The 11,934-nt window shown below is 40.0% G+C and overlaps 1 protein-coding gene across 1 annotated transcript in view; it reads left to right on the forward strand.

Moving 5' to 3' along the window:
* Positions 1–11,934, forward strand: part of palm2akap2 (palm2 and akap2 fusion) — a 44,558-nt gene that overhangs the window by 7,259 nt on the left and 25,365 nt on the right. Inside the window, exon 3 of the mRNA XM_020609773.1 lies at positions 10,392–10,472. Coding sequence (XP_020465429.1) covers positions 10,392–10,472 — 81 coding nt within the window. The remainder of the gene's footprint in view (positions 1–10,391; positions 10,473–11,934) is intronic.

Consider the following 11,934-nt stretch of genomic DNA (forward strand, 5'->3'; position numbering starts at 1 on the left):
ACATGCTCTGTCTCTCACTGCTTACTCACATTATTCATTCATGTTGGATTTCAAACACATGTAGAGGGCGGGAAAATCCTCCACATCCATTTTTCCCCCTAATTGACTCAAAGTAAAGTTCAAGCTTGTTAAACTTTAACAAATGAATTTTTGTGAGGTAATCACAGCAGCAGATGTGCAAAATGCCACGGTGAGTCCTGGACTGTTCTCAAGTCCAGTAACATGTGAACAGAAGCTAAACGATTACCGTTACAAGTGACATCCAGTGCCCAGTATGTGTTTTTACATGCCAGGTCAACTACTGTACTTGTCATCCACTTAGCATCTGTGGTAGGAGGCTAAATGCAAACCAAAGTAAACATGAAGTGTAATGTGCTTCAGCGCTTCACTATCCCTCTGCCTTCTACTGCTGCTGTGCTCATCTTGCTGTTTGTTTCAGCTTTCATCTTCTTCCATGTCTTTGTGGGGAAACCAACTCAGAGGAAAGTTGGGATGGAAAGTGTTTTTTTATCCCTTGTGGCATAGAAAGCTCTTAGCTGTGAGGTGGTCTAGAATATGTTTTGATACTTGCTGTTATGTTTCATGATCAGGGAGGCATCGGGTGAAGTGTTTGGCTTGGTGCTGATTGGACTTCAGAGCAACAGTTAGATAAGGGGGGGTTCACTCCCTACGACTAAATTTGGCACCAGAGAGGAGCCACAGCATACCACACACACTCAAAATGCACCGAGACAGGAACACACAGACGCATTCATAGACACAAGTCAGGAGATCAGCAGCAGCAGATGGAGAAACTATTTTGGCCACGTACATACCAGGCTGCATGTGCTTAAACCAGTCAAGCACTTCAGTAAAGAACAGAGACTGGAACGCTCCCACAATCTGAACAGAGAGCAATCATTTCTGCTTCTTGCATCATTCTTGCATGTTGATTTGGCAAAATGGTACAGAATCATTGATTATGTCATCTTGTAACTGAGTTTTAGTTTTGAGACCAACATAAAAAGGAGGCTTCATCCTGCAATTTCTGCAAAATATTCTGGTGGCAGCTATCATTAACTTTACCTAAACACCACAAAGAATGCTTTATTTAGTCCAGAACCTTCCTGAAACACCATTAGTGCTTCTACTGTAACTACCAAGAACCTTGGCACAAAGTAAGGTCAGGCTTTAAAGACATAAATACATCATTTGAGATTCTATGTCTCCTCCATCTGTCTTGTTTCAGATGAATGTGTATACACTATATTGAACAATAACACTACTAATACCTTTCAAGCCCTACCAGGCACTTAAATATAAAAGGATTACTGCTACATTAATAGCACTAACAACTCTTGGAGGTTGCTGAGCACTCTGCAAGCCACAGATTCATCCAAGCAGCACGGGCCTAGTGTAAATACAGAAGCCAGATTCTTTTCCAGAGCATTTTGTTGGAATGAGGAAGCATTCAGAGCCAAGTGTTTGACCCATAAGCTCATTATCTGAGCCATCTGAACACGTAACTCCTAAATCTGGTTCCTATTGTGATGAACATGCACTGTAGTATTGTTGTTTTATCAGTTGAGCAGGACTAAAACCTGCTGTCAGGTAGCAGACAGCTGTCATTGTATTGCTCATTTACCTCAGAGTCTGTGTGACTCATGAATGGATGTGGATCACCAGGTCTCTTTTTGTGTCTAGCAGAAAGGATAACATACTTCTCTGCTCAATCACAGCCACTGGAATGAGACACTAGTGAAACATCATGGAGTTCAATTACAATTGCTCAGAAGAGTATAAAATTACTCATTTAAAGTTTCATTTGGAAAGTTGTCATGCCGTGTAGAATGTTGGGTAAATGCCCCATTTTGGAAGATCATGCTCATTATTCATCATAGAGATATGCGCTAAATACATCTATAATTTAATTTAAAAAACTATCACCTATGGCTAAATACAGTAGGGAATGCTTCAGCTATATTCAAAGTCCACTTTAGTGTTTAGTTTAAGCACAAACAGGACAGAAATCAAATCATCTGCAGTGTCTGTGTTATCTACCAACAGCTGCTAGCTAGTGTTAGCTCCCAAACTGAGAGTCTGTTGGTCTTGAAGACAGGATCTCTAGGTCCGCCAGGAGTTAGTTACAGTCAGCTAAGGTTATCCATTCTGTATTACCACAGTCAATAAAGTGAGATCTAAACAATTTAAGCAACTTTTTAGCCAAACAAAATAACAATGGATGCAGGTAAATGCAATGCTTATCTCCCAAAATGGCGCCCCATCGCAACATTCAACATTCAACAAATGATCTATATGTGTGATATGGCCAAACAGTAAAATCTGATTGTCTTCATATCTCGTCATAGACTTTCCAAATCTAAAGATGGATAATGGTATCTAAGAGCTAGCTCATTTGTCTGCCTCACTTACTAACAGACACACATTCCCATGGTCTGATAGTGATTATGGCCTTGCAGCTGCCAATGGAGTGGGTTTCCACGGTAAGTCATTGGTCAGATTATGGTACAGTTCTGATGTCATGAGTGTTAAGTCCAGACCTGTAATTTGTATATTATTAACATGTAATTATTGCAGTCGGCTGGAGCACAGCTCGGTCAGGGTTCTCCAAAAAACTGACATGTATGTGATTGCCTGTATATGTGGGTGTGTGCATGTGAGTTTGTGTCTGTGAGGTTTTGTAAATGCATACGTGTTCACCAAAGCCTTGCATGTGGTTTCAAGATCAGCCAGTGAATAGGGAGTGCTTCATCTTTCTAATTAGCTGCTGCCCATGTGGCCCGCTACCCACAAAAAGCATGGCAATATGCATGAGCTAAAGTGTGTGTGTGTATGAGTGTATTTTTATGTACTCATTCACTGACTTCTCTGTTGTGTTTGTGACATGTTTATACAGATGACCTCAGCTCTTTGGACTTTTAACTGTGAAGAGAACACACACGCACATTCAGTCACATACAAGGCTGCAGTATAGGAGGAATTGGCAAGTGGTGCGTGAGGATTGAGTTGATGGTGGTGTGTGTGTGTTTGTATAAAGCTAGTTAAATGTAAAGAGATCACCTTAAGCCTATTGTCCCTCTCGCTTTCCTATGATAATTATGAACAATTCTCCAAGACTAATTTACAATTATGAATTATCTTATTCCCTTGGATCCCTTTGGATGAACTCCATGAAGTAATCTGTGTAAATTGGGGTTGTTTTGTAAGGTCATCTGTGTTTTGAATCCAATTAGTAAAGTCTGTCAGAAGGGAGTAAGTGGGGCAGGGTGAAGATGTCAGGGATCTTGTAACTAAACCCTGGCATGCATTAAAATTTGTGACTGTGGTATGCATGAGAATTAAATAGAGTGGGGGGCTGCAAATCTGCAAGACTGTCATATTGCAAGGAACCCTTGAAAACGATTCAGACTTGATTGAGATTGTCAAAATGTCATGCTTTGAATATTGGACAGAATTGGTTTCACCATCTAGCAAAACAGTAGATTGGATGGTAGAAACACAGGAGTGCATAGGGAATAAGAATGGCTGAGTTTATGGATTTCAGCAGGTAATGGGGGTGGAGTATGTGCTTGGGGCAAAGTCATTTGGGGGTCTATTGGCATAGTAGGGAGTCTGGGGCATGCCAGGGATACATGCCATTTAAAATTAGCAGCAGCTGTCTTGGACCTATTGGACATTCTAATGTGCCTTTGTATTACTTACATCATGAGGATTGAAACCTGTTAACACACTCACACTGTGGGGACTCGGCCATCCTTGTGAGGACTAGCTTCTGGTCCCCACAGTCACTAAATTTTAGGGTGGCAACATGGTTTAGGGTTAGGATGAGGTTAGGTTAAGTGTTAGGGTCAGGGTTAGGGTTAGGCAAGTAGTGGTTATGGTTAAAGTTAGGATAAGTCTACAGGAAATGAATACAAGTCAATGTAAAGTCCCCACAAGAAATGAAAACACAGCATGTGTGCATGTATGTGTGTAAGCTCTTGCTACCTCAACAGCAATCAGTCCACAGTACCGTTATCGATTGTGCTGCACTCTGCTCACCTTTCCCCTTGTTTACTTGTTTCAGTGTTTAGCCTGGCCCCCAACAACACTTATCATCATGTATGATTGCCAATGGAAATTGGGGGAAGTGCTACAGGTAGGAAAGTCAAGACAAATGTGCTGGAAAAAGAGGATGTGATGAGTTGAGGGAACAAGAAGGTGAGGAAATGAGGAGATGACAAAAGGATGCATACAGTCCCATGATGGGCCCTGCTCAGCTTCCTGAGAATGGCACCCACATACGTAGGCACTACAGAAGAGCGAGCCCCTGATGCGCACACACAGTGCCTTTCAAAATAAAATATCCAACACTGGCAAGAAAAACAGATGCTCATATTTATAAGGTTATTGGAGATTATTGTACTATTGAATGTAAACAAAGGCTATTTGATAGCTTTTTTACACAAAGGATAAAACCCATTATTCAGAGGGTGAAACAATTCCAATAATATTTTATTAATATATTTGAAAGCCACTCATATTTTAAACAACAACAATCATAACTTAGCAAGATGGGTTTGGATTTGTCTGTATGAGTTTGTAGTAAAGCGATTCTCAGTAAGAGTAAGAGTAAGAGTTCAGGAGGGTGGTATTGTTTTAACCTCTTCAAAACCAAAAGTGAGAGAAAGAAGTGTGACTGAATGGATTAAAACAGTGAATTGTCTGCTCCAATGTGACCTACAAACATTAGCATGTTCAGCTAATTAGTTCACTGCACACAGGAGTAACCTGACTCAGTGATACTTTCGAGGCTAAGGAGCATTTCACAGCACTCTACATTGTTTTTTAATTGTAACCTGTAACTCAGTCAAAGTTCACTAGTGCATTCACTGTGCAGTATTTCCCCACTGTGTGGAAAGTGCTCCTTGGTGCTGCTGTGTCTGAGCGTAAGCTAGCATTAGAATTTGTGTCCTGCTATGTACTTGATTTAGGGAAGTATACATTCCTGCCCCAACTGGCCTCTTTATATAGCATTGTTTGTTGGCTATAGCCGTGACCCCGTTCAGGGACTAAGCGGTAGAAAATGAATGAATGTTAGCTATAGGTAGTCCTCATATTAAGAGCCTTTTCTTTTGGAAATGTTAAAAGTAAGCATATTGTGACGACCGCTGGAGCTGGCCTGACCCTGTCCTATACTTGACAGTTAACTAGCCAGCAGTGTGCTGGCACCTGGCTCAACAAGGAGGAGAACACCTGGTTTGTCTTTTTGTGGTTTTATTGAACACAGTATAAAGACAAATGAAAACGCTGTCCGAACTGGCACCATGTGCTCTCTCAAGAAAATAATAAAAGAATAAACAACACATCTCCCAGAACTTCACCATCGCCCGCCAACAGAACCAAACCAACACGCCCACCTGTCATCCCTCTTATACCCTCCCGCACCTGTTCCTCCCCCCATCCCACATTGGCCAGAACAGCGCGGCATTTCGCAGAAAAACAGCGGTAACCTATACATGCACAGCTTTCAACAACAGTGCAAACCCATTTGCACACAACAGAACACACGAACATCAGCGGCCGGTCAGGGTCGCCACAAAATTATTTGAAAGTACTGTAATGTTCAGTATAAAGGACAGCTGGACGAACATATCTTCTACAATAGTCCGACAAACATCCACTACTATTTACACAGCAACACTAATCAGATAAGTTATATGCCACACAGCACCAGGATCAGCTGTTTACATACTGTTACAACAGTAATGGTGACCAGAATATGTTCATGTTGGTTTTTTGTTTATTTGGTTTGCTTTCTTGTTTGTCAATAACACTATCCTAGTCATTGGGATCCACTTTTCTGAAATAGGGCACAGAAGCAAACACATCTGAACGTCAGGTGAACAGTAATCCTGCCTCAGTGCTGGGACCAGCGTAAAATGGCCTTGTACATTTGTCTTAAGTCCATAGCATAATGACAAATGCAGACCAAAACCTGTGATCATGTTGAAAAAGTTGAAAGCTACACACTGTCATTCCAGTTTGTTGAAAAAAAGATTCTGCAGACTTTCTAAAATATATGATTAAACCCTATTACTGATTAGCCTTGTTACCAGTAAAGATGTATATATTTACAATGGTTGATTCAGTGGTTCTGTTGTCTGTACAGGTGAAACAGTGGATGAAGTAAAAGAGAGTGGATATAAATACAACACTATCTTACCAGGGTACCATCCATTCATTATCTACACTACTCGTGCTCTTGAGGGTTGCAGCACAACTGATTCTAGTGGTCAAAGGTCAAGGTGGCTGTGACCTCATATCCATCCCATTCTGCAGTAATCCTTTTATTTATTTAGTTAGTTAATTATTGATATTTGATGCAGAGAATAACTAGCGAAGTGCTAATAAAACAAGCTCATGGCGAATGCGTACAGCGATAGAATCCAAGTGTAACCAGCGAGAATTTAGCTTAACGCTGTCAGTTTTGATCAAATACATAGCATCACAGGGTTGCTTTTCATTTGATGTGCACCCATTGAGATCAGTGCTGCATATGACCGGCTGCGTGGATTAGATCTATCAGCTGGTCCACGGGGGCTCCCTTGAAACAAGAGGCCACTAGCCTCAGTGGGATTGTCACAGTGATTTACTGTGAAGACTGTGTGAAATTGTAAATTGTTCTGGGTAGAAAGCGGTCAAGTACAACACCAAAGTATTTAAATCTAAAGCCAGTTAAGTGCTACATCTAGTTCAGCAATTTCTCATGAACCAGGCTACTTTTCTGTGCAATTATGTATGTGCAAATGTGCATGTGAAAATTTGAAATGTAAACAGTACATAAAGTAAGTCCTGATTGTGTACTCCTGTCAGCTGTTTAGGAGTCTGATGGCAGTTGGAAAGAAAGAGTTTTTCAGTCTATAAGTTGTGTTTTTTTAAGGAGGTTATGTTTTTGGTTGTGTTTGTGTCTGTGTGTCTGTGTGTACATGCTTCTTCATATGAGTGGGGTTAAGGTTCCCAGAGACTTGAGACAAGAGAAGCCAGAATGCAGCTCTACTGGGCACTACTGGTTTTAAAATATTGGTTAGTAAATAATGACAGGGCAGGGGAATACAGCAGAGGACAGAGAGACTGATATGCAGCAAAGGTCATTTTGGCAGCTACAGCTGGTTTACTGATAGCATTGTTCCATATTCCATTTGTCATGGTATTCACCATGAAAATGCAGAGCTTCATTGTTGTGTCTCTCCTCAAGATGGACATGATGAATATAATCATCACCTGCTGCTTTTGCATGGCAGTGGCATGAGCTATGTGCTAGGTTTGCATTTACAGTACAACACCACTGGATAAGGAGTCACCTAGTCAGGGTTAATGCACGTCTGTTTGCTCTAGGACTAACAAATGAACATTGTCTGAGGACAACATTGCCATACACAATAAATGCTGATTTAATGACAAAGACAATAGGCCTGCAGATATATACTGCAATTATGATTGTTGTCAATTAATCTAACCATTTTTTTTTTACATAAAACAATTTTGACTCTTAAAAAACTGTCAATTGGAAAGTCCTTGAGCCAAAAGTAACAGCCTGTTAACTAACTAATAACCCAAAACTCACCAATACTGGAACTTTGTTTACAGCACTGTCCAAGGCACTCTTTAGCATAGCAGGTTCAAACCCATGACATTTAAAGCAGAGGTCAATTTCTGTCTGTTCTCTAAGCATTCAGGCATGGCTGCCCACTGAATGGAAGATGATCTTCACTGTGAGATGTTTGCGCTGGGTGTGTTGGCATGAGCAGAATGTGACCAATATAATCTGTAGCTCTCTTCTCTTCACAATGTCAGCATCAGTAGAACTTTACATCTAACAGATTTGCATCAGTGCTTTACCGCATATCAGTCTTACGTATATCTGTGACCTAATGCTGCCCACGTTTGTTTGGTGTTAGAACAGACATCAGACATGTTGCCTCTTAAGTTGAGTCTGGTCCAGTATGAACACAAAAGAGTGACAGTTTATTGTGCCGAACTGAAGTTTATTAGTTGAAAGGTTATTAAATGCTGTCCATTCTGTGCGACTTTTGGTTGGCTTGTGAAGCTAAACAAGTAAAATTCTCCACTGGGGCTTAAACATTTTAAATATTGAACACATGATTCTGTATTGGTGTCCAGCTTGTTGGACAGTGTTAACAGAAGTGACAAAAAGAGATGCCTTAGCATCAAGCCAAGTAGGGCGAAACACTCAACGAGTGAGTCAGAGTGTGGGAAGTCATGAGTGGCAACAAGAATGTCAGCATATTTTGCTGAGGAGGAGGTTAGGCTCTCTAGGGGGAAATATAGTGAACAGAGCAGGGGTCTTTCTCCTCTCACTCTCACTCTCAGCTGGACAAGGCTAAGGATTCATCCTATCGCTTTATTAACTTTTTAAGAAGTTAAAAAGGTTTCTGGAAAGTGGGGGAAACAAATTGGCACCTAAACAATCCTAGATCTATGATGTCAAGTGTGTGACTATATGTTTTTGCACATGCGTTCCTGCATAGCCAAGGATTCTCCAACACAGAATATGCACAAGTTGCCTGAGAGCTATTTTGCTGTGAGAGTATGTTAGCATCTGCTTACATGTATGTATTTGCCTTTGTGTGTTTCTGTGGATTTGCACTGTGTGTGTGTGTCGTTTGTCCATTCTCATTACCACACGTTTTTAACAGCCCCTGACATCTGGTGGCCATACCTCTGCTCGAGCTCTGACTGTACATCACAAGCCATGGGAACTGCTGCTGTGTAGACTGCTGTGGTGTATGTGTGTGTGTGTGTGTGTGTGTGTGTGTGTGTGTGTGTGTGTGTGAGAGAGAGGCACAGAGAAAGATAATGAGATAGCGATGAGCTCACGTTTAGTGCAGATATTTCACAGCCAGAGTGCAGCTTATATACCACCGTATGCACCAGAGCGTTGTGTCTGTTTTTTGCTACCAGCAGACACTGTAGTTAATGAATGACCCATGCTGAACTAAATCTGGTGAGAATGATTTGTTCTGAGAGAAAGTGGAAGGACAAGTGTTGAGAAAATGTTGAGGGGCTCCTGATTATAATTCAGATGTGTCAGGATTCTTTGAATTACCAGAAATAAAACAAGTCCTCCAATCTAAAACAAATAATTTAGATTTAATTTTTTGCATGGTCAATTTTCACATTTTTTCTGATACTCTGACAAATATTCTACTGTTCTGTTTTTATTCTGTGCTATTCCATTCTGCTTCATTCCGTTTTGTTTTACTACTCTATTTTATTTTATTGTCACTCTTCACGGAGTTTTACTGTCTTTAAGAGGTGGTCTAAAGTTTATTCATATTGTTTGGTTTTCCCTGCTGGTTATATTTAGGCAACAGGAAATGTCCCAGAACCTCTCACTCTGCTCTCACAGAGAGAGAAAGACAGATAAAGCCACATACACATCTACAGTATGTCATGTCCTTCACTCCCAGGCTGGCTTGCACATGGATCTGATTTGTTTATATTCCCATGCATTTTCATCAAAGTAAATTTAAAGACAATGACTCCACAATGCCCCAGTCTTTTTAACATTTTTTTTTCCAGTTACAAACCTCTCACTCAGTGTCTACCCACCACAGCTTCCAAACATCAGCCTTATTCATTTCCACATGAAGTTAAGAATTGTTCTTCCCTCTTCAAGTTCACCCTCAGGGCCATTTAAAAATTTCAAGGCTTAATCTGTCCTGTTTTAAGATAGCCTGTTACCCCAAACCCCTCTCAACTTTTGATAAGCCCTGACCTCCAACCCCTCTAATACTTCACTGCCTTCCTGTATGAGCCTGGAGGTCATTTTTCTCCTTGTGTCTCCTGAATAAGAAGTTGAGTTGCACATGATTTGCTGCTACACTAATGAAAGGAATTCTGAAGTTTTTATTTTTGGTTTTTAACATACAGTACATCTGTATGTTACATATATCATAGATGTAAATACACATATCTGTATACATACAGTATACATTATTTTAGTTTATTTTGAGTTTTAGCGAGCTTGTATCTGGTTACTGCACATGTCATCCAACCAGAAGACTAAGCAGGACTGTATGACTTGAAATTGAGCTGGTCAGTATAGTGCTGTACAAATAACCATTAGGTCTCTGCTCACCTTTAAAATGAACGCCTGTTTGACAAATGATAAAGATGAACATTAACATTAAAATGTTTTGTCAATACATCATGCATTAGTGCATCTTTGCGCGTTGACCAGCCATATTTTTTCCTCTCTGCTCTCCAGTTAAAAATAACCTCATGAAATTACTGACCAATTCACGGCAATGAAACTTTATATTTTGAATAACCTGTTCTGAGTTTATAATTATTTTTTCATACCTTGTGTTTTCACTGTCTCACAGGAGAAACGAAAATGGCAAACTGAGATTGAAGACAAAAAAAGCCAACTTGATGACCTGGTACTACAACTACAACATATCAAGGTGGGTTTGTGTGTGTGTTTGTGTGAGTACATGGTTTTCCTAACACTGTAGGAACTGGAACCTGTTCACACACCTGCACTGTAGGGACTTGACCTTCCTTTGTGAGAGATAAGTGATGGAGCATTGTTTACACTGTTTATTTTGTTATACTATACAGCCTTATATTGGTATATTGTTTACTTGCCCTTTGGCTATTGCCTTACATAAGGATATGTACATACACATTGAGAGCCACTGTACCAGAGTCAAATTCCTCGTGTCCAGCACACCTGGCCAATAAAGCTGATTCTGATTCTGATTATACCTGAGGCAATAGTTCATTTAAGGTCATATACTGAGTTAAGAGTGAAAGATGAAGGAAAGGTGAGTTCAGGTTTGAGATAAAAATTAATGAATGAATAGAGTCAGCGATGATTCTCACAATGTGTATGGCATCCATTTTTTTTATCTACTCAATTCCTCTTTATTTTTCCTAAGCATAGTCCTTACTTTCCCGTGACCCCGTTCAGGAACTAAGCGGTAGAAAATGAATGAATGAATGAATGAGTCCTTACTTTGACACCCAGTGTCACAGACAACTCAAGTAAATCACAGGTCTTTGTTTACAGTTTTGTTCTGTTCCTGCATGCTGCTTTTACACAAACACTGTGTGTGTTTAATAACCTGTGTGCACAGATGAATATGTTAGTCAGTTTCTGGCTGTTGGGTGGTAATTCATTCTGTCTAAACATCCAAATCTCAGTGCTCCTGGTGTGCAGGCATGTTAGTTTCCCTTGGCTGAGCAGGACAAGCCTATAGCTGTTTTCTTCTTTCCACAAAAACAGTCAAATTCAAACACACATAAACATATCCCCTAATAATTATTGCCAGCCACTGCTGGTATGCCAATATTTTATTTTAAATAAACATAGATTCAATATTCAAATAAGTGCTGTGGAAAACGGGACACAAACTGAACAGGTTTTACGCTTCACTAACTTACAGTATATGGAACAGAAAAATTAAAATTGAAAAATCTCATGACTTCACACACAAGCTCAAAAAACATAACTACCACTGTCAGGTGGAGACACACCAGACATAAGCATGTCTTACATTTTTACCAGTGATTTACCATGTGACATCCCTTTTTCCTATTCTTTTTATAACGTTTGCATGATTAAATCTAATTTTAAAAAAATCTGGTAAAAAGGAGTTGAATTTTGAAAAAACAAAATCTATTTCTGCACACTGCACTGCTGATGTATGATTGCTTCACTTCTAAAAAGCATTGCTTGCAAAATCCTGCAGCTCTAACTGCTTTAGAGATGCATGGTGGGCAGGGAAATACCTGTGGGTACCAATTATACTAGAAACATACTGTATATGGTAGTCAGTTTTAATACTCTAACTGGACCCTATAAATGCACTTGGCATGAATTAATCTTTTAATAAATAAAGTAAAATCCTGCATGCCAATGTT

This window comes from Monopterus albus, unplaced genomic scaffold, assembly GCF_001952655.1.
Source record: "Monopterus albus unplaced genomic scaffold, M_albus_1.0 scaffold102.1, whole genome shotgun sequence".
NCBI lineage: Eukaryota > Metazoa > Chordata > Actinopteri > Synbranchiformes > Synbranchidae > Monopterus > Monopterus albus.